At 41.8% G+C, this 23,126-nt stretch overlaps 1 protein-coding gene across 1 annotated transcript in view; it reads right to left on the bottom strand.

Annotated features, from left to right (window-relative positions):
- Positions 1-23,126, bottom strand: part of ntn1a (netrin 1a) — a 77,201-nt gene that overhangs the window by 20,601 nt on the left and 33,474 nt on the right. Inside the window, exons 4-5 of the mRNA XM_049571618.1 lie at positions 11,209-11,397; positions 1,761-1,910 (exon numbers count right to left, since the gene is read on the bottom strand). Of these exons, the coding sequence (XP_049427575.1) occupies positions 1,761-1,910; positions 11,209-11,397 (339 nt within the window). The remainder of the gene's footprint in view (positions 1-1,760; positions 1,911-11,208; positions 11,398-23,126) is intronic.

Here is a 23,126-nt window from a genome sequence, read left to right as displayed (position 1 = left end):
CCTACACACCCTTGTAATCACAAGTGGGTAGGAAGTTGACACTCAGAGAAACCATGCATGAAGAACGGCTGTCTTATCTCCAAAGGAGCAGGATGGCAACAGGAGATATAAAACACATATAATGCTGTTTTGTTATTGGGGGCAGGAGGGACAGAGGAGGCTCATCAAAAAGTCTGTACAGAGCAGCAGGGTGGGGGGAGAATACAAGGACAAAACCGCAGAGATGTATCAAAGACACATGCAAAGAAAGAGGTGCACAACAGTGGTGGTTTGAGCAGAGGTGAGGACTTTGTGTGTGTGTGTGTGTGTGTGTGTGTGTGTGTGTGTGTGTGAGGGGAGAAAGAAAGAATCAAGTCTTTTGATCAGGTTAAATTTCCTCAGCTGGGATCAAGCAAACCTGTTTCCTACTCTCTGAACGTACACAACATTTATGTCACCATAAATCAGAGCCTGTGGAATGATGTACATGGCTGTTTGTTGCCTTGTGGACATAATGGGGCCTGCTCCCATGACGAATTGGTCTATATAATGACAAGAAAAACAATTGCTGCCAAAACAATGGTGCCTGAAGCCCATAGGTCCCTTTGTCCATGTTGTTGTTGATCAGCAATCTTCTATATAGTATTCAGCTCCAACGCGTGCCAGTTCAAATAATGAGTCTGTTTCTCATAATTGACTTGTGTAGATTTATGGCCGACAGAGCTGGAAGGTGTACACCGAGTCAAAGATATAATATGACTCCATATTAAAATGAATCTTGGCAAGCGCTGCGGTGGAGTCTAACAAGGGGGCTGTTAAAGATTAAACTAGATTACATGGCGATCATCAGAGAGGGACTTTATTTCCATTCCACACTGCGTGTTTGACACATCAGTTCTCACTTGACATTCCCAGGAATCAAAGATATCTGATAAGTTGATTTAATTTATTCCTTGATTGGACCTCAGCCATGCATATCCATGTGGAGATGTATCCCTCATAAGCATTTAATTCCCAGTATCTAATTACAATGGCGAGAGCACCAATTAAAATGTGTTTTCAGAGTGAGACAAAAGAGCCAATAAATACCCACAAATTGTCATTTGCTATGGGGCTATAATTCCATGCAGCTTTAAGGCTTAACCCTCAAGCGATGCTTTCGTTTTTCCATCATTTTAACTGCAACACAAGGGCGTATTTTAGCTAATAAATGATCACTGGATGGTGAGAACAAGATTGATTTTGTAATTCAACCCAAAGCTTCCTGCACTTTTATCTAAGACACTTTGGGGCTTGGAGATGCTTGTGTTAACAGCTCTGGGTCAAATTTATGGAGATCAGCAAGCCGAGACCATAACCTTGAGGTTCAGTTTTAATGGTGTGTTTATTTAAGCTAGCAGATTTACTGGTCAGAAAACCCACAGTCGGACACTAAGCACTTGTCTGAAGAAAAGACGGCTTAAGCATTGTAGGAGTGTCTGCTCACAGTGTGTGTGTTTGTATGTGTGTGTGGCATACTGTGTTGACTGGTAAATTAAAGGGGAACTACGCCCATTTTTTTAAAATTCATTCAAGTAATTTATATGGTCTAAAACAGTCCAAAAACATTAGTAAACATTTACAACTCTCCCAAATCCACACACTAGAGAAACTATGGAAAAGCATATTGTAATTAATTTAGGTGGTGTTCCCCTTTAACATGTGTGTATCATCACATTATGCTGCATCCCTCCTTTTGTCCTACAGTGAGGCAGATATGGTAAAGACTGGGTTCCACGTACTTATGCAGGGGGCAATGGGCGAGCGGCTCTGCTGGTAGCCTTTAGCACAGCGGTTGCACGTGATACCAGTCACGCCGTCTTTACAGGGACATTGGCCTGTGGTTTGGTTACAGGTTTTGCCAGCAGCGCCCACGGGATGGCAATCACATGCTGTGAGGGAACAGAGGAAGAAAGAGAGGCACAGTGAGTGGTCACACGCGCACACACACAAATGTGGGGAGATACAAACATATACTATCTACAGAGAGTGCAGGTGGGTACACAGCAGTGGAGGCAACAATAATAGAGTGGTGAGAGACAGGTGGAGGCGTGCACAGAAAGACAGGACTTACCACAGTGCTCGTTTTGAAGCGAGTGTGGCATCATGACTAAAAGAGCAACACATCCTCTAAGACATTTCTTGACATTTTGCTAATTAGCTAATCAGCACGTAACCATCACGTCTACCTCAATCAAAAGCAGCCAAGAGACAGTATACAGCATGATCCTCAATCACAATGTATCTGCGTGAATGTGGCTGTTTGGCTTTGGTTCCAGTGTGTGACTGCAGCTGTATGTGTGAGGTAAAGAGAAAGGGTTGTGCATGTTTACCAAATGATAAAATAATGGCGGGTAATCCTAATTGCCTGTTTTTGATTAATGCCGGGCTTTGAACACCAGCCCAAAGCATCTGTCACACTTCCTCCCAAACTGGGGGGTCTATCGAACACACATGCTTCAGGAATGTAATCATTTTCCAATTCCTTTCCCCCCCAGACCCAAGCCCTTAATTCATTTTACAGCCAAACCCCTGTCAAGTTTGAAATCGGTGTTGAGTAATAGTTGTCTGAGAGTTGTTTCTTTTCATCTATTTCTGGATATGTATAGAAGTGGCTCTGGTGAGGAGAGGTGGCTGAATTAATTGTCTGTACAGTAAATCCTGACAGTCTAATCCAGACCAGAGCAGTCTTGATAATCTATCAACATTCCCACCTCTTTACTCGAAAAACCTACAAAGCCTAAAACGCTGTTTGTCACCAAACTCTCACCACTATATTCCTCATCCCATGAGTGATATATTTTCTGTTTATTTCCTATGGAAAACCAGCAATGCCGACGCTCAGCCTCAGGGCTGGGCCGGCTCCGCTCGTCGTCTGCCCCTCCCTAAAGATTTTTTTTCTGCGTTGTGTCACTTGTCACTCTGAGCAGCCTTCAAAGGCGTAGCTGAATTATGTACTTTGAGGTTTGTGGGGGTATTTAGTGGTTTTGGCTGTTTTGTTTTTAACCGCACAGAGTGAATCAGCCCACGGTACAGTATTACGGCTTCAAAACAATCTGTTCATTTCGGCTCATTGCATTAACATCAGTGTTTAATATGTAGAAATGTCAAAAATGTTAAAACATTTTAATTAATAGCAAAGCTCATGTGCATAGTGAAAACTGCAGGTTTCTGATGTGAGTTGTGAGTTAAATAAATGTGGTCTGACAGCATAGCACATGTTATTTGATTGTTTCTGTTTGAATTTTATGCTTAAAAACTCTCAGTGATAATGAAATGTGTTTTTTATCTTCACTTTGACCTGGAGCATTGATACGGTTGTTATTCATCCAGGCGGTATGAGAGACATGCTCTTTAGGAGATCCACATTACAGCGGGCCTCAGGGAAAACACTGCTGTAAAGCGGTAATGTAACACCGATTCTGTACTCTTTATGATTGACCTCGGACTGTTGGAAACAACATAATTGTTATTCCCTGAGATATTTTGACAAGTGAAGTGCTACAAGACAACTCTATTCTATGGGTGAAGGCCATAATTTTGGGTTTCTAGTGGGCCACCTCCTCTCTGTCACACACTCTCTCCCTCACTTTTATCTCTATTGCCTGTTTCCTGTGATTCAGCTTCTGTTGCTACTCTTATCTCTCCTCGGTGTGTGTGTGAGTACTTGTGCTGTTCACCCTTCTTATCAGGCTTAGAAAAGCCTCCTCAAAAGTGTGTGTATCTATTAGTGCCTTTATCAGACCAATCTGTCACTGCTTTCATTGCTTAGTTGTGTCTAGCTCAGTGGGAGGAACAGCACACACACACACACACACACACACACACACACACACACACACACACAGCCTCAGGAAGCCCAGTAATCTAGTGTGGAGGCCGGTGCAGCACGTCTTCAGGCCTGTAAATTTAGGAGCATGTCAGAGGAGTTTGAGGCGCAGGAGGGCAAAGTGCGTTTTTGTTTGGAGCTTCAGAGAGCTCAGGTTATATTTTTAAGAGCGTCTTCCTGGTAACCACAGCTCAGAGCCTCAAGCCTGCCAGTAAATCAAGGTGCACAGCACATGGTCTACAGGTGGGGAAACACTCTGCCTCCCTCTACTCCTCCTCCTCCTCCACATTTGGTCTTTGAAGGGCTGACTGACTCCCTGAGCCAATGTCCGCTCGCATGACAAAGTGTCTGACTCTCTGCCTGGATGACCCACCTGTTGGCTAAAAGGACTGGAAGTGTGAGTGAGAGTTTCTGGTTTAAGTGTGTGTCCACTTAACGGTTAAGTGGCAGTGTGCTCTGCTTCATGGCTACCACAGATGGCTCAGGGAGATACAGGGACAAGAGGTCCTCTCTGTCTCAACCCGTGAGGAGGACTGACAGAAGCTTATGATAAGAAGTGTAGGTATGTGTACATAAGGGAACTTTTTCCTCACAACACGGAGCTGAATCTAAGGGATTAGCAAAGTATGACTGTCATGTTTCTAGATGAAGACAGAATTCCTAAAAGAAGCTCTTGGCGCCGGGAGTTGCATATAAAAGAATGAAAAATGTTCTTGGTTAATGGGGAGAGCGGAGGCTTTTTCAAAGGCAGGCAGTCGGGCCGGAGTCTGAGATTGCACAATGTGAGAATTTTGAACTCTGCCAATCGTTTACCATAAAGCTGGTGTTTGAAGTCTGAACTCCCCCCTCATTTGGTTTGTGCACTCTGTGCCAATAAGAATAATTTGTTGGCCCTGGAGTGAAGCCAAGCTACCCGAGTCTGTGTTCTATTATAATTAGGTTTATGCTCCTCCGCAAGCATCTTTGGAGAGGATAAAGAGATAGCGTTATTGGGTTGTTTGCGCTATACATAAACAGCAATCTAAATGACGTGTTTATCTAATAGAGGGCGTGTCTCGCTTGTTGTGTTGTTTGGTGTTTTATTGATCAGAATAACAGGTTGCAATGGCCCAGAACAGTCATACTTTTGGCCACAGAGCCAGCCTGAGATGTTGGACGTGAGCTTATATTTGCAGACCATGTTTGATGCAACACTGCACATGTGTGTTGTTCTAATTGAAAACACGCAGATATCATGCACACCCCGATGGAAATCCAAAGCTAAAAGTGAAGTCATGAAAAACAATATTTTTCAAATCCAAAGCAGAAAACATTTTATATGTGGTCAATAAAAAAACCCTACTGTGTCAATGGAAGACATATGCTGAGGAGAGGAAAGTAGGTTTCTTAGCATGTTATTCTGATTGAAACAGACCGTCCCTCAATCAAAGCCTAATTTCCCTCTGTATGCAAAATATGTTCCTCATCATCCCACTGACCGATGCAATTATATGATGGTTGATGTTCGGATTCGAACGTGAAAGCCTGAATTCAATCCATCAGTCACAGAACCGTCGCCAACCTACTCAAGCTTGATTTTATTAAGTTTCGATGGCCCTCTGAGGAGGACTAATCAAGAGCAGGGCTCATTACTTGGCATAGACCTCTCATGTAGTTATCACTGTCGTTCAATATGCTGAGGACCAGCGTCAGGATGGTCTCTTAAGGAAATCACTCGTAAAATTTTAAAACAGAGTTATGATAGGCTTTTAGGGTGACATATAGGGATAACAGCTGGGCCTAAGACCAAACCTAAGGGGGTTGGGGGCAGGAGTGTAGCCCCTCCTCCCCTGTTCCATGTCTCTCTAATGCACCTTTTGAATTTTTTTTACAAAGTCAGTTTGCTTTCTTTTCCTTTACTTTCTTCCTTTCTTTTTTGGAAACCCAATTGCCGTTTTTTTGGGGAAAGACCTGACAGTGTATGTTGGTGCTTCAGTAGCATAAGCAGTGACTTGACATTTCAGCAGCTGTGTCTAGAGATAAACCCTGGTGCCGGGGCAGATTAAACCATTTTGTGCCTTTAAGGGGTGAGAGGGGCCTCAGAGAGCGTCCACTATTAATATTCAGTCTTTCAACTGATTTATTCAGCTAATCTTAATTTAGTTATGGCACTAGTACTTACTTAGAAATAAAAAATTACATAGAAACCCAAACTTTTCATTCCAGGCTTTTCAAGGGCCCTGGGTCATCAGTCCCATGTTTCCCCCCCTACTATGATGCCCCCTGGGTGATTCCCCCCACCCCTCCCCCCCTGGGTGATATGCACTATTTGTCAAGCTATTTAAGATAATAGTATGCCTAAAATCTGTACATAATTTGGGAAATAACATAATAGATGCCTACAGAAAAAAAAATCATCCTGTAGAGCCTATTCCCTGTTATGTATCTAATTTCTCTCCAACTATCATTTCAAAACCATAACACAACAAATCTTGCGGGTGACAAATTTTTACTCCTGCCACCAGGAAAGTTAGTGATGTTACTATTTTCTAATTACATAACATTTGGTGTAAACAGTGTTACTAATCTTGAAACCTATTTTTGTCATACTATGCTGGAGTAGAATTCATAGAATGAATGTTTAGCTGACAAATCTGCTACATTTGAATTAGGGCTGGACATTCATTCATTCATTTGTTTTCATTCATTTATTCATGATACTAGACTAGATATTGTGTTAAGATTTTGAATACTGTAGTATCGTGCAATCTTATCCTGGTTTTAAAAGCTGCATTACTCTAAAGTGAACTGAACTGAACTGAACAGACTGTTCTAGCTTATCAGTTTTTTGCCTTTACACACTTGGCTGCTTGGATTGCAAATCAAAGGCCTTCACAATGCCAAGTAAACGTGGTCCTTAATACTCTGAAATTAATATTAGTTAAACAGAATAACAATTACTCAATTAGATTTCTTTAGGGAACAGCACAGACTCAGGGCTTTTGAGAAAACATTCTGGGCTGGAGCCCCAGAAGCCACCCTTCTGCTCCGCCCCTGAATAACACGTAGCTGATTAAACTCTGCATAGAGCCATCACTGCAGAGTGACATTTGTTATCTCAGTTATATGTCAGCAGTGTTGAAAGACCACCCAGAGTGCTGCATCTCATGGTCTTCTTAAATCTCACTATCACCATTTTAAGTCCATGCGTTTCTTTGTCAAATACGCTCAGTTAAAGATACAAACAAGAGCTGCTTGAAACGTATGCTGTGTTTACTTTACACTCTTGCTCAATGAGGGGTGAAGTTATAAATTTCGCCGTGTAAATGTAGCCACCGGGCACGGCTTGCTCCGCAGTGGGTAGGCCGCTGCTCTCTTTTACTCGTAATGGCCTCCTATGGAAATGAGCTGCTTTCGGGGAGGATTGTATTACGCATATAAAAGCAAAACTCTTGTGCTCCTCGACCTGCCCCGCACTCCTTACAGTGCCCATTCTCTTCCAAAAAGCCACACAGCAAAAAGGGCTCTCTCTCCCTCTCGTTGAGTTCAATAAATAACCAAACCTCTTAATTGCTGTCACTTCAGTGCAGCCCTCACACTGCTTGAGGAGCGGACAGAAATTAGTTCTGCGGTTTGAGTTTCATTGAATTATCTTGAGTTATGATGTGGTAAACCTGAGAGAACTTGGCAGGGCAAGACTTGACAGCACACATAGGTGTTTGACGTAAGGAAAAAGCTGTGTGTGGTAACTTTAGGTTTATTAACAGAGAGCGAGAGAGAGGGCATGTAATACAGTGACATACATCTTTAAAGTCTTCATCTGTAACTTTCCAAATATAGTTTGCGAAAATGTTTTAATTGGCAAAGGAAACAGTTCATGCTTCGTATCATTTGTCAGCTTGGGGTAATTACCACAGATCCTTTATTGTAAGTCTGTTTTGATGTAACTGAAGACCTCAGTAGAACTTGGACAGTGTTTGCTTATAATTACACAGAGCTGGGAGAGGTGGGACGTGCATAAACTCTGGCAAATTTCATGGATTAAATTGAACAAAACCGTTTGGATAAGCTGACAATTTTATAAATGATGATGAAATGTGTTTAGATTTGAGCTTGGTGAGAGGCCGGCAGCAGAGAACGTGAAGGAGGCAGGAGTGAGTTTCTAGTGCGGGTGAGATGATTTAGTATTTACTAATTTGGAGACTCTGATGTAATGAGTGTATGACATGACTGCACTCCTGCTACGAGCCTATGGGACTCTCATTATCTTATAACAATAATGCTATTATAGATGTTGTGAAATTCCACTAAAGGTGCATGAAACCATAACACAGCACACTGATGCTGTATTTTTGGGCTATAAGTTAGTGAAGTCAGTGAAACTGTGCATGATGTTGAGTCATGATAATGACATTAATAATGATCAGAGCAATAATTACAATACCGTTTAACCTGTTGATTATTTTGTCAGTTTATCAATATATATTTTGCTCTTTAAAATGTCAGAAAATTGTGAAAATTGGCCACTGCAATGCTCTCAGAGTGCAAGGAGCAGTCTTCAAAACTGTCCAATAAATAAAGACATTCATACAGTAACAGGAAAAGCAGCAAATCTTTACATTTGAGAAGCTGGGAGTGGAGAACGTTTGGAATTCTTACTTGAAAATGACGAAAAAAAATGTAGATTACTTATCAAAATTGTTGCCGATTTACTAATTTAAAAATAATAAAAAAGGTTGTAGCTTTTTGAGAGTTGAGAAAAACAAGTGACTCTGAAAGAAAGTTGATAGAGATATTTCAGAAATACACACATGTTGCATGTATACATCACATTAACAGCAGGTTTCCCTCAGCGAGAGTGAAAGCAGGGGCAGGGGAGATGAGAAAACCAGCTTGACAGAATCCATGCATGGAGGACAGATGAAGATGAAGGAGGCAGAGTTCCCATCAGGCTCCAAATCAGTAGCACTAGTTATCAAAAAACCTTACACAGACTTAACATACAGAGCCAGCCTCACATATCCAGGTGCACATGTTCTATACATGATCAGTTTACTCCAGATGCCAGAGGTCCCTATCAGGTGCATTTTTCACAGTTTTTGACTCACTGTTTTGACTTTCACCTCATGACTCATTTATCCAAAGTTTCCTAACATAAAGTTAGTCATCGTCGTCGTATGAGAGCAGATTTCCACATCAGTGGAAACTGATTTCTCTTTCTGCAGGCAGGCTGTTTTCTAGTTACGGTGAAAAACATTTTTACTCTGCTTTAATTTGGCTCTACAACAAAATCATTCATGAATTTGTTCTCCTCTGGTGACCCAAATGTTGCCTGCTTACTTCCAAGATCTCGCATTTCAGTGGCTAGCAAACTGAAAAACTCACCAGTGTAAGCAATAAAACAGTAATGAAAAGCAGCCTGGAATCATCGGAAATATGTTAGATTAATCGTGCATTTGCTGATTGAAAATGCCAAGGTCTCCATCATCTTCAATGTGTAAGGCATTAGAGAAAATTGTGGTGTAATGATATATAATACGGTCAATTGCTAATTCAAATATGAACAGGATTAAAACATTTGCTGTGTTTTGGTACAGATCTTCCAAATAGCACAAGTTGTTATGCTCTGTATATTTTGTCTGCAAGTAAACAGATTTAACAATTCTTTACTCTGTGAAGAAATGCACTGCAGGACCTCGAGGCCTCTAACTTCAAACCTCCAAGAAAGTGAGTTATGGGACGCTGAAAGAATCAAGTCTCAGACACACGAGAAGGGATGTAAAGACATCAACAAAAAAAAGGGGGTTAAATCTCCACAATTAGCCAGCCTGGTAGACACAGTGGAGGATAGGGGTTAATGATACACAACATCCCATCGTGATGAATGTGTATTTGCATTCCTGCTTGACAGGAGAATGGGCCCAAAGCCACGGAAGGTGTTAATGTCAGTTTAGGAATATCGCTCATGAGCGGCTGGAGGGGCTGAATAAAATGGATGCATTTGTCAGGGAGCTTTGTTCTGAATTTGTGCTCATGCAGGGAATAAAACATGCTCGATGTGGTCGCTGGATGTGAGGAATTTGATGAGACTGAATGCAACATGTGTGACGTTCTTCTGTGCTAGTTTAATGAATGTTTTGTCACAGCTGCCTGAAGTGTGCCATCGTAGCAAATGCACTTTCTCCAAAGGGAAACTTACGGAACGACAGATTTTGTTTTTATCAGTTAAATCAGCTGTATTAGTCTGTCATGATCTTCAAACATCATGGTCTTGTCTGAACATCAGCTTATTTTGCTGTGTTTTACTCTGCAGACATGCCTTCTGTCAAACTGACTGATTGGTCAGTTTATTTATTTACTCCCTGGTGAATGATGTGAGAAAACTCAGGCTTAAACTGTCAGCAGGCGGCTAATATTTCCTCTTTGGAAGTGAGCGCTCTGAAAAACCTCAAACAGGTATGCATGTATTTCTGTGCATGTGTGTATCTCTATGGAGCGGCTCGGAGGTGTCTCTGGGCTTGTTTGCACAGGGATTCAGCTCCTGTTATCTTTCCCTGCAGCTATAGAAGAGGTGAGAAAATATACCCTCTCTCTTTTCAATCACCCCCTCCCCTCCTCCTCCTCCTCTTCCTCCTCCTCCCTTTCTTTGACCCTTATTAGCTACGGTGAGGGCTGATGGCAGGCGATTCATCCAGCACTGAGTAGTGAGCACACCTGTGTGGGGGTGTGTTCCTCTTGTCCTCCTCTCTTCCTCTGCTCCTCACCCTCCCTCCCTCCCTCCCATCTTTCACTCTCTTGCCACCCCTCTGAACCTGAGTTTTGCTTTGTCTCCCTCCTTTTATTTTCTCTCCGTGCTGCACCAATGTTCCTGGGTTCTCATTCGTCTTTGACCTGCACTGAGGATCACTTCACACCTCGGCTCTGTTTGTTTTGCTTGTCCTGTCATCCCCTCGCCCCCTCGCCCCTTCTCCCCCCTCCCCGAATGAAGCCAAATAACTCAACTGTCGATGAGGGAACACCCAGCCCGACCCGCCCCATACCACCACGACCTCCACAATCCCAACAGACCCCCAACTCATCTCCGCTGACAGAGGGAGATGAGGGCGAGACAGGCTCAGGAATGAAAAGACTGCTGGCTCCCCCCACTTCCTGTAATTCATCTACAACTGTTTCCTATCAGAAAATAATCTCAGTAGGGGCTGGTATGAAGTCTGTATATATTGGTATGTGTGTCTTGGTAAACATTTTGATGAAATTTCAATATTTCAGAACTTTTTTTTTTTTCAAATTCAATCAGATATTTGTTTTTTGTCTTCAACATGTTCTTTAAAATCTCTCCCTGACCAGAGAAGAAAAATGAAAACAGAGAGAAAACACTGTACCTTTGCAGGCTTTCCTGTGTGAGATCGGTTTGGACAGGTCCCTGTAGTAGCCCTCCTTGCAGTAGTGGCAGTGGCGTCCAGCTGTGTTGTGGCGACAGTTGAGGCAGACTCCTCCGCTCTTCCTTCCCGACAGCTTGTACAGCTCCATGTTGAAGCGACACCTTCGGGCGTGAAGGTTACAGTTACATGCTGTGGAGGAAATGGAAAAAGGATGCAAAACAGGTTAAATTAGCACAAAACAAACAGGTTGCAGCAGAATTGGTTCCAGTTATCGACAACAAACTAATTTGATAGTTGGTAAATGATGACCATGTCAGAGTCGGGGGAGGGGGGAGGCAATTATGTTTCATATTGTCCTTATTCTAATGGTAAATTATTCTTATTATTACTGATTTGTTGACATGAATAAAAACGACTGCCTAAATCCAAATAAGTAATAATGCCTCCCTACAGGTATGTGATAATGTGTGATGTCCTGACATGCAAAACAATGACCTTGGTAGTGGAAATAAATCTATTCACTATCATGCTTACACCTTTTTGAGAATATTCGTAGTCAGTTTAAGTCATAATGGTATTAATCTCAGTTATTAACTAATAATTTAGCATGACTCAGAACTAGTTTTGCTATGGTTTTGCAGGTATGATCTTCTGGGAAAATGAAGGCTCAATTTATGGCACAAAGGAAGGGCGGATAGAACCTGTGCCTGGCCTGGAAAGTAGACAAGAACCGGCAGCAGCAGCAGCGGGGAGCAGTGAAAAAAGTTGCAATCAGGTCAGACAGTTGCAAGCAGCCTTCAAAGAATCTACAGAAAGTCAATATATGATTACATCCTGTTAGACCTATCTGTAGGCTACCTGTAGTTTGCAAACCACATTATAACCTTTATCATTATTACACACACAAGATGTTTGTTAACAGGTTAAACTTTCATTGAACGGCATGAGACTAACAGCCTACAATCTAGTATTAAATATAATAATCAGACAGAAAATTAGAATTTCCACAATTTGTGGTGTTTGTGGTCAAAACTGAGAGACAATCAGCTCTTTGATCACGTGATAACCAGGCGTGTCCCATCATGCCCAGGGTCTTGCAGTCAGTTGAGAGCAGCTGCAGTGTCTGGCTTTAAAAACTGCAGCCTCCTCAATCCAGTAAGGTTGTTGTTGGCCACATGCGCATGACGTCATGAGCAAGTCCGTATCAAGTTGGACACAACTTTTAGCAGCATGCAGTGTGAGGCGATCACCAGTGATCGATTCCGTACAGGCCTGGCTCATCTCGAACGAGCCTATTGTGAGTTCTTTGCAGTTATTGTCTCTAGTAACAAAGTTACTGTGGTAGCTGCTAGGCTCTGAGGAAAATGGAAAGCGATCCAGGTGTCTTTGCAACAGCAGGCCAACAAACTTCAAAACACTGGGGGTAGAAGTTGAAAAGATGTCTGTTTCCACTTTAAACTATTGATACTAATATACAATTTTAATGGACATCTGCTGGCCAATCAGAAATGAGTATTCTCTGTGACTATATCTCTAGGATCCAAGACTGAAACCTGACTTGATGCAGTGCTGCCACACATACTAAAAGAAGGTTAGAGAGTTCTCAGATAATGAGGTCAAACACTGCATCCTTTTTCTACCTCTCTCCAGTTGTCTTACTCTTTCTCTTACTCAAATACTCTACTCATCACTCCCTTTTTCCCTTCTCTAGCTCTTTCTCTCAAGGTCCTCGCCTGCTCTCAAGAGTCCAAACTGTACTGAACAGAAGTGAAGGCCTGGCATTACCATTCCTCCATTCCCTGCAAATCCCTGTGAGCATGTGCGAGACCCCTCGCTGCCGCTTGTTTACTGATGAGTACAGTTTCCAGCGCTGAGTTTAATTAGCCGGCTGATGTTTATTCATGATTCTCTGGCAGCCAGAGTGAGGCAGACATGCCCAGCTTCATTAAGGCCGGCCGGCCGAGACACCGGTCCTCCACCACCACCACAGACGCATTCATGCATTATTAACAGCAACGCTTCTGATACAGTTTGGGGCTCTACTGTGCATTAGTACATACTGTACTGTATGTGTGTGTACATAGGGAAATTGGGGGTTATTTGGGTCCAACTGGGGTCCCCTGGTTGGTTTATCTGCCCGTGCTTTTCTGTGCTACCTCTTCACAGGGCTCCTCTCATCATCTCCTCATCATAATGGAGGAGCTCTCACTTCCCTGAACATCGCTCAACCTGACTTCTCACTGGCGTGTTTGTGTATCTACTGGTACTTGCTACATAGTGAGGACTGGAACACATTTTTAACCAACACAGTGAGGACATTTTGGAAACTGAGGATATTTGGCCAGTTTTCACTCCTTTAAAGGCCTGTTTGAGGGTTAAGACTTGTCTGTAAGGTTCAGGTTAATGTTTGGCTTTTAGTTGTGATGTTTGAGGTTAGGGTAAGGTGCTAGGGAATGCATGTCATTGAGGGTCCTCACAATGATAGAAGTACAAGGATGTGAGTGTGTGTGTGTGTGTGTGTGTGTGTGTGGGTGGGTGGGTGGGTGCGTTTGTGTGTTAAGAGTGTGAGCTTTTTTCTGGATGTGTGTGTGTCTGTTTGGGACTCCTGAGACTTCTTCTCTCAGCTCCAAGGACCTAATTACAATATCTTTTCTAAAATACACATACAGTACGCACACAGACATGCACACACACATTAGCAGCTCCGTGTCTTATCAGTAGTGACTTGGCTTTCTGTCTTTCCTGCAGGACAGCAGGGGTTTAATTAATGATACGTCTCTGCTTGTTCTCTTCCCTTGATTCAGACTGTCTGTCTTAAGCCTCAGTATATAATGACTGCAATGCAAAAAAAAAAACCCCAAGACTTTTAATGCCACGAGACCACAAGATAATATTTCCATTATTTTTTCTGGGAAAATAAGATCAGAAAGAAATCCCTGATAGACTCAGATTTAAACAATCACCTCAACTCCCATGTCCTGTAAACTCACCTGACTTAACCCAGTCTCCAAAAAAACTGTTGGCATTGCATTTCTGCTAACCATGGATATGTTACATTTTCACATCATTATGTAGCGGATACATTGAAACTTTACATTTCAACAATGCTGTGGTTAACAACTCAGTGAGTTTAGGCACAAAAACTACTTGGTTATGGTTAGGATAAGATCGTGTTTGGCCTTAAAATACCCCATTTGTGGGGCACAATCCTGCAGGAAACAGAGGTGTCACGGTAAAAAACAACTGTTTTCCGTGCCACTATCAGCAGTGAAAAAAATAGTGACAGGTCACTTCAAAACGGCTAAAAGCCACTGGAAACACAGTGGTCTGCAGCTTGGCAAGCATCTCGTCTGGGTGAAATGCCATCCACAATCCCCTCCACCTCCTGACGACAAAGACGGCTCATAAACTAGCTAACTTTAGAAACCTTGATATGATATGTTTAAAATGTGTAATGTACAAAATGTGTTCTTGGTTTGCAGAAACATACAGTGCCATCATTTCTTCTGGTGTCTGAGCTGCCTGACTGGATTTATACCTATCCTTTCCTCAAAGTGACACAGGTCTGATGTTTCCATTGTTGTCTTAAGCTAGATTTACACCTGTTCATGACTCACATTGTTAGCCTTTCAGACAGCAGAGCTTTCCTTCCTGGCTCCACTGGAAAACCCCTGAAGCCCACTGATATCCCCAACCTGACATTGTGTGTCTGAGATATAAAAGAAGTTAAGGAATAAGCATGTCTGAAATTTTCATTCAGTCATGACATTTTGTGACTAAATGGACATTTATTTTAAGAGATCAATTGATAACACAGTGGATTTTCTTCTTCTGTGTTTAGACAGCTCTGAAATGATCTGTGTCACTGAGCCGGCTGTCAATCCAGCTTGTAAATGCCAAAGGGCAGGTTCAGTCTCTCTGTGATTCTGGGCCACACTTAGTGAAAGCTATCCCCGGCTCGCCTGCAGGTAACAGGGATCACTGCCAGTGGAGGACCTAGACCTGCAAACACATCTCTGTTACACTACAAAGATTGTTTCACACCTTCCTTAAATGAAGATGGGGGAATTCTAGCCTACCGGACGACACTGCCCCGGTGAGAATAATGCCGTTGTCCTGGGAGGCATGTAGGATATTGAAGAAGAGACAGCATACAAGCTGGATGTAAAGGTGTGGGGCAGAAGGCCACATTGTGTCTGATGGTATCATGCTTCATGAGGTATTATGTCAGATAATGGGGACGAGTGAGAAGCACTTTATCTTAACTCACCGACACTGCGCGTGATGTAAGCTTGTTCGCACAATACCTCTTACACACTGAAAAAAATGTATGCTATTGTTGGCACAATTCCAAATGTTTCACGAGCACAGACTGTATAAAAAATGACATCATTACAGTCGTATCCAAATTAAAGCACATTTAATTAAAAAACAATTGAAGATTTGTAAGCCAATATGCAATTTGTCTGGCGTGAGCTTATCAGGTTTCCTTTGGCGTTCGTAAACAACCGCCTGTCATTCAGACATCTGAGTGTTGTCCATTCATGTGGAGTTCACTGTTTCCTTTCATAATTCCTTATCTGGCAAACAATCACCTTGTGTTTAAAGATAACATTATGCTGTCAGTCATGATCACATATCCCTGTGACACCGGACACTCGGCTCTCAAACTTTTAATTCAACAAGACTCTCTTTGCTATGGTTATTTATTCATTGTGATGTAATCTAATAATAAAATGAATCAGCACTCACACAATAAGTGCTCCATTCAGTGATTATCGTAAATCAGATAACTATCAAATGTTTATAGTTTTAAAGTGGTCTTTATTTCCATCACATTACCTCATGTTTTGCACTATGCTGATTCTTGCATGTGTTATGATATAAATTGTTGAATTTTAAATACCAAGGTTGACTTAAATTTCACAGCTCACACAAGACCCGGTTGGGTTTGCCATCAACCACAAACACATTCCTATCTACTTAAGTAGGGATGTCAGTTTGTTGTGTTATGGAAACACCTTTGCCAAACCAAAAAAATGAAAGCATATTTGATAAATCCACTCTTGGCAGGAAATCTGTGAGTTTGACTTTTCAAATAAAACAATCACATCCTCTCTGTCACCATAAAAAGCTCAATACAGTGTTAGAGACTTTATTAAAATTCCCGCAGCAGCAGCAGCAGCAGCAGCAGACTTTTTTTTTTTCTCTTTGAGTTAAAGCAAAATTAAACTGGACCAAAGTGACATAAAACATGTCTGTCACAAGCAACGGTGACATCATTGCTGGTCCCTTCCAAAGGCTAAAAAGGGAGATAAAAATAGAGCAGAGTATTTAGTTAAAACTTGTCCATGACTTCTAAAATTACAGAGAACAAAATATGATGCTTTTTTGAAACCTATTCAGCAAAAAGTGCACAGCAGTGTAGAGGTCTCATGACTAGAAGTGCAGATGGATGTTTCCTCTGAATCATTTTCTGTAATGATACCAAGACAGATTCAGAATGAACACCTCACTGCTAACCGCTGCTGAAATACCTGCCATCGCTTTTCAGCAGGACCGCTGTGATAACAGTGCACAATAATGGCAAAGAGGACCATTGCTGCCGACACACACACATGCACACGCACAACATTCCTCACTCTTGCTCTTTACAACCAGCAGGATTCAGGTTTTCTGCCCTTCAGAGGAGACACAAAAGCTGAGCCAAAGTTTATTTCAGCCGAGCAATCAGCTCACACACCTTCACAGCAAACAAAAGCTACTGCTTCCATTCACACACAACACACACGCCGAGTCCACCAGGTGCACATTGAAGACAAGTCTGCACCCAGCTTCCTGTGATTCAACATTTCATCTATGTGTTAATATGAGAACAATAAATGGTATTGTATAATAATGAACCATAAGACAGAAAAAGCATATACAAGAGAAAAAAAAGACATTTTGTTTGTTTAAACATAAAACCTCTGATAATTTTTGGTTGTTTAAGACATATTAAATGACAATTCGAAAAGCTTTGTAAATTATAATGTGTTGAAATCCTATTGTTGAAAACCAATGCTAATAAAGACTACATTCTTCTTTTAGGACACCTTAAAATGTTTGGTCTGTTTTCAATCACACTAACTGCTTCAGGCTGGATTAGCGAGTCAGTGGGCGGCTGTAACCGCCCCCCAGGTGAGCAGTAAAAAGAAGTGTGAACTGACACCTTTAAAACAAGAATAATTGAATTAGCTGGATGAAGCTAATCTTACTCAAAGCTTTTCAACACCTCCTGTAACGTGCACCCGACTATCTGAAATGACAAAAAGCTGCATTCGGATCTCGCAGCCGTTTCGACCTCTTCCTGCAGAATTTGACAGGAAACTGATTTGTTTATCGGGTGTTGCTGTTTCCCGCACTTCCTAGGAAACATGGGGGCCTCAGAGCGGCATCTGAGTGTGTTTCTGGATAAGTTGGCTAATTAGTTTCTTTGAGTGGTTCCCAGCGTCTATCAACTGACCTCAGTCGTGTAGCAGCACAGAGGATGCCTTCCCTTGGCTAATTAGAGGGAAAACTCAAGCAGCAGAGCTGGAGGTTGAGGTTAAGCTCATCGTACTTACGACAAGCCTGGAAATTGAGGGATGTCGGTCACAGCCTCGATTTGTTCTTAAGAGACACTCCAGCAACTGATCTCTGCCACTTTCACTCTAAATTCACAGGCTGGATTTGTTGTAGCTGCTGGCTGCTCACTACCCCAAATATAAAGGTACAATTGAGGATAAACTTTAAAAAGGGACGGCTCATTGTATATCTAAACATCCAAAGTGAGACACTTCTGTCATTGACATTCTTGTCTGATAGAAATTTCCCATCATTTTGGAGGTCGCGGGGGGTAACAGACCCTGACAAACATTTCTCCTCCATTTTTTCCACAGCTTTCAGGAGATGTCAGCCTCCCCCGCTGCCGTCACCTCCACCGCTCACCCAAACAGGACAGGAAAACCAAAACCCAACACCACCGCCTGCGAGCAGGGGACTGGCAGGAGCTCTGCTACTCTGCTTTTAAACAAACACCAGGCGGAGTCCACACATGCACAGTTTGCTTTTAATCCTATGGGCGCCCCCCAAAAGTAATTAGATTAACTTCTAAAACCCCCTCAAGAGAAAATGGAAAAATATTGGGTGTCCTCTGAGAGAGAGAAAGTTTAATGTAGTATATCTTCACTGTGACTTATTTTGAAAAATGTTTTCATAAACTGTGCCCCCAAAATATCTGGAACAGCTTGATACCCCCCTTCTGTATGGTGCATTAAATTAAATCATGGCAGTCTGTAAAGCATACCTCTTTTTATCCCCTCACACACACACAAACACACACACACACACACACACACACACACTATAGTACCAAGCTGGATCCACAGCACTTGTGTGAGACGCTCTCTGGCCCTCTAACCTGCAGCCTGCTCTCTGTCTCTACGTCTCTCTCAATGTCTGTCTCTCGGGGGATCGATGGGGAAACATAACACGCATGCCGGGAAAGTTTGGGAGGTTTGCTGCCTGACGTGGCCAAACATCAGATGTGTGTTGAACACTGATCCCCATGTGCATCCAGTTCATAGATCCAGTGTGTTAGCAACTGATATGAATGTGTGTGCTCATGTGACTCACACAGGAACAATATGTTTGAAGAGAATTCAAGGAAATGTTTGGTTGTAATCACTTTTTGTTTGTTTTCGCAGATCAGACAAGTTCACTGCTGTCTTTGCAAACATTCATTAAATAAAAAGGCATAAATCTGCCTGAAATGTTTGTAAAGCAATGTAGATGTGAAGGAATTTGAAAGTATTTCTTGCCAGAGATCCTTTTACTTAAGTAGGAGCTCTACTCTGTAAGTATGGTCCATCAAAGGCACATGAGCAGAGCTTGAAGTGGGCTGGTACTCACAAAAATACAGTCCCAGCACTTTCACGTTCAACTCTCTGGTGCACCTTGACCTTTTTTTTTTTTTTGCACACCTGCACTTCTCACTAGCTGCCAGTACTGTTTTCTGCCCCCTCCACATAAAGATCTCTGGGCCAGGGGTAGGCAACACAATGCCCTTGAACACCTTGTCAGAGCCTTCGGAGAGTATGGCTGGTCTTGCCTTCGCTATACTAGGAAAATAATTTTGGCAATAAAGAGAGCTAGCATGGACATGGTGAAGTTTGTGGCAAATACCAGCTCAGCTCACTCCCAACACATTGAATACCGTCCCTCTTTCAGTGGATTTTGCCATCAGACACAGAAGCACAGAGGCACCCTTTGCCGGGGTGTGAGTCACGCCTGGCATTCACAGTTTGTGGCGCTGCAAGCAACTATCATATTTAAAAGAGCGAGAAAGTCCGTATAAGGTGGGTGGGGGGCGAGATGGAGGGTCAAACAAACTTCGGACTTCCACCCAGGAGGCCGCTGTTTGTTTATCGCGTGAAACCAAAAGTCAGTGGAGTTATTTAAATAACAACATAGTGTGCTAGTATGTGGGTTCCATTCTGAAAAGGTGGCCTTTTGCTGCGTGTCCCCTCTTTCCCACGGTTCCTTTCTATCTAGCTGTCCTATCAATACACTTACATTAAGCTGAACCATGATGTTTTTTTGCTAAACCTAACCATGTGCTTTCCTTGCCTAGTTCTAAGAAAATAAACCTAAAAACAAAGTGATTTACCTACATTGTGAGTTTATTTTGAAAACGACTGTATGCATGTAACGAGCAGAAACTGTATACATTTTATATTAAACAGATGTAAGTGTATTTTGAAAAGACACAGTGCATTAACAAGCATAAATTGGCATGCTGTCCCTGAACATCCAAAACTGACACTGGAGGGTTACTAGTGCATCATATTTTGACGTGTAGGTCCACTGACAAAGCTGTAGTATGTGACAAGTTGGGATAAGAATGTGTTGAAAATACATGTGACTTTGTCTAATTTTCAAAATAAGGTGTTTACAAAGGGTATACACAAAATACATAAATGGAAATAAAATTAAGTGGTTTATATTCACAAGAAGTATAAAATGTTTAACCTGTGTTCCTCAGAAATAAACCCTCTAATTTGAGAGAAAAATGTCTTTATTCTTTAACTAGATGTCCACCCCATCCATATTTTTTACTTTTTTATTTTTCTTTCAAGCACCGTATGTAAGTATTATACGCAAAATTTACTCAAAGTATTAAAAGTATTCAATGCAGAAAAAATGGCCTCTGTGAGTGTTACACTGTTATATTTTATATCTTCAAATGATTAGTAACTAAGTAAGCAGTATTTTACTGTTGTAGTTGGTTGAGGTGGAGCTAATGCTTAACTATTTTACACATTGTTGTGTAGTTTAATCTATAACAGTGCATCATTCTTAAATTCTGGTTTCATGCTTGCCATGAATAAAAATATATCTGCTTGTGTATTTACATTGCACAAGGATGAATGGTGGTAAATGAGCTCAATAATAATAGCTTATAATAATGCATTTTTATAATGCCTTTCAGAGACAGACAAAAACAAACAACTCAAGAACAGAAAATACCTCAGATATTTACATAACTATGCTGACTATAAACAGCAGAAGAACGTAACAGTAAACAGAGAGACAACATTTCAACAATTGGCACAAAGTGACAGAAAACAACAGTGATATTTTCCTTTAATGTCTGGAATTTCTTCTTGAACACAGACATCACAAACAATCATTTTGTGGCCGGATTAATTTGGTGTTGATATTCTCTCGGGGAGAAGTGATTTAAAAACAGATCTCGGTGACAGGTGAGTGCAGCGCCTCTTGTTAGACTGATGTGGGACCACACCAATGAAGAGGCTGTGATCCACAGACGATGGAATTTCATTATGAAGAAACGATCGCACGTCGCTGATAATGACTGTTTCTCCCAAAACAACTGGAGAATTTGACTTTTTTTTAAAGCCGCCATAATAAGTGTTGAACCAAAACACAGAGTGATGTGAAATTAAAGAAATATTTATGTTCACTCAATAACCACTGTATATTTTGCTCTACGTTACATATCAACTAATAAATCTGTTTCATGGCAACTGTTTATTTAGTCTCGTATGAATCAGAACAATACTGCTTTTTATCATGTGTTCGTTGACCCAGACGCTGGCGTGATAAAGGCGGGAATTTCCAATTAAAATGAGAGCTATTGGAAGGATTGAGATGACAGATGGAGTGCTCATCTCAGTGTTTTGTGTCTGACGTTCTCTTAAGATGCAATTATGGCTTTATATAAATGCCATTTACCATTACAATTAATCCTTTTAAACGAGCAAAGCATTTGTCTTTCATTAGCTGTTGCCACAATATGCGCTGAACTGCCGTAAATTATCTTCACACAGACACAGACAGAAATCTGTGCTCTTTTTTCGTTTGATATGCAATCAGTTCCACCTTATAAAAAGCTGCTAAGTGGCATGTTTTCACCACACATCTCTTATATTTAATCTGAAGAAAAACAGGACTCTAACGCACAAATCAAACTGGCAACAGAGGACAAAAAACTTTTCAAGTTTTACAAGCTTTCGCAAGATCCGTAAACTTCTGGAAATCGGGATAAATAGATAAACAAGCTCCTCTGTGACAAATACAAACCACTGCTTTTTATCACAGCAATAAAAACAAATATACATGTGTTGAAATCCACTGACATTTTTAAAAGCTCAATCGCCTTTCACAACGCTTTCAGATTTCTTCAGCAACAATTTGAAAACAAATTTATTTCCATCCCTTCATCTCTGCTGAAACACTGTGCGGCATATTGTGCAAAGAGTGAAAGTTTCGGAAAAATTCAGAGTGCAAACAAAAAAGAGTGGGAGAGAGAGATTATTCCAGTGTCATGGAGGATGAACGAAGTGTGCGGGGAGTTTAAGGTCAGCACTGGTCAGTGCATATTGGGGAGCACCCTGTGAATGCCATAAAAACTACGGGGTGATGGAGCGAGGGTGAGTGGGAAGAGGGAAGGGAGAGGAGGATGAGGCGCCCGCTGCAGAGATTATATCAGGCTAATTTAATTCCTTTATTGCAGCCAATTAGCCGCAGCACTTTAACCCCCTGTGAGCCCTCAAGCCCTCTTCACTCGGTCTCTAATGACCCCCAACTAAACTCTGGATCTCAGCGGCTCCCAAAGAAGGCCATGTTTCACAGCGGCTGTATTTTTAATAAGCAGTTTGCCTCGCAGACACTGTACCAAAGATGAGAGGGAGAGTGAGGAAAATGTAAAGAGAGAGATGAGGGAAGTTGGGAAAAGAAAGATGAGGTGGACAGAGGAAGGGAGAGAGATGAGCCGGCTGCTTGTTAAACCCCACGTCTGACTCGGAGGAGACTTGGCTAATTGAGACCAAGTCACACAGAATATTCATCAGTCCTGCAGGGTTATCAAAGGCACATTAAATATGCGGTGAGGACTGATTTCCAGTGGACAGACTCCACTCCCCGTCAAAAAGCCTTTACACGCTTGTCTGACCTTTTTTTTTTGTATCAGTCAAGCTGTTTATCTATTTCTCCTGTCTTTATTTCATAATTCAACACTCCCATGTTTTCTCATATTTGGTCAAATTATGGAATTCCCGGTGCAGGCAGAGTCTACGGTGCATGTTCTGTCAGCGGGTGATAAAATGTAGTCTGGTTATCCGACCGACGCAATTAAAGAGCTGTGAGAACTGCCTTGCTTCAGTGCAAGCAGGGATCCCTCATGAAGCTATTAGCAGTGGAGCGAAGGTTAATGTTAAGCAACGGATTTACAGTAGACTGCAAAGTAAACACCAACAGAGCAGGGCCCAACTCTGAATCTATACAACTCCTTCTACAGCACAAGTATTCAAGATATATGAATTCTGAATGTACAAAGTATCATGAAGCTGGATATCTTTTGTATACAGTATATA

This window comes from Epinephelus fuscoguttatus, linkage group LG3 (genome assembly GCF_011397635.1).
Source record: "Epinephelus fuscoguttatus linkage group LG3, E.fuscoguttatus.final_Chr_v1".
NCBI classification, from domain to species: Eukaryota; Metazoa; Chordata; class Actinopteri; order Perciformes; family Serranidae; genus Epinephelus; species Epinephelus fuscoguttatus.
Note: the sequence above shows the minus strand (reverse complement) of the source record. Positions and strands in the feature narration are given on the sequence as shown.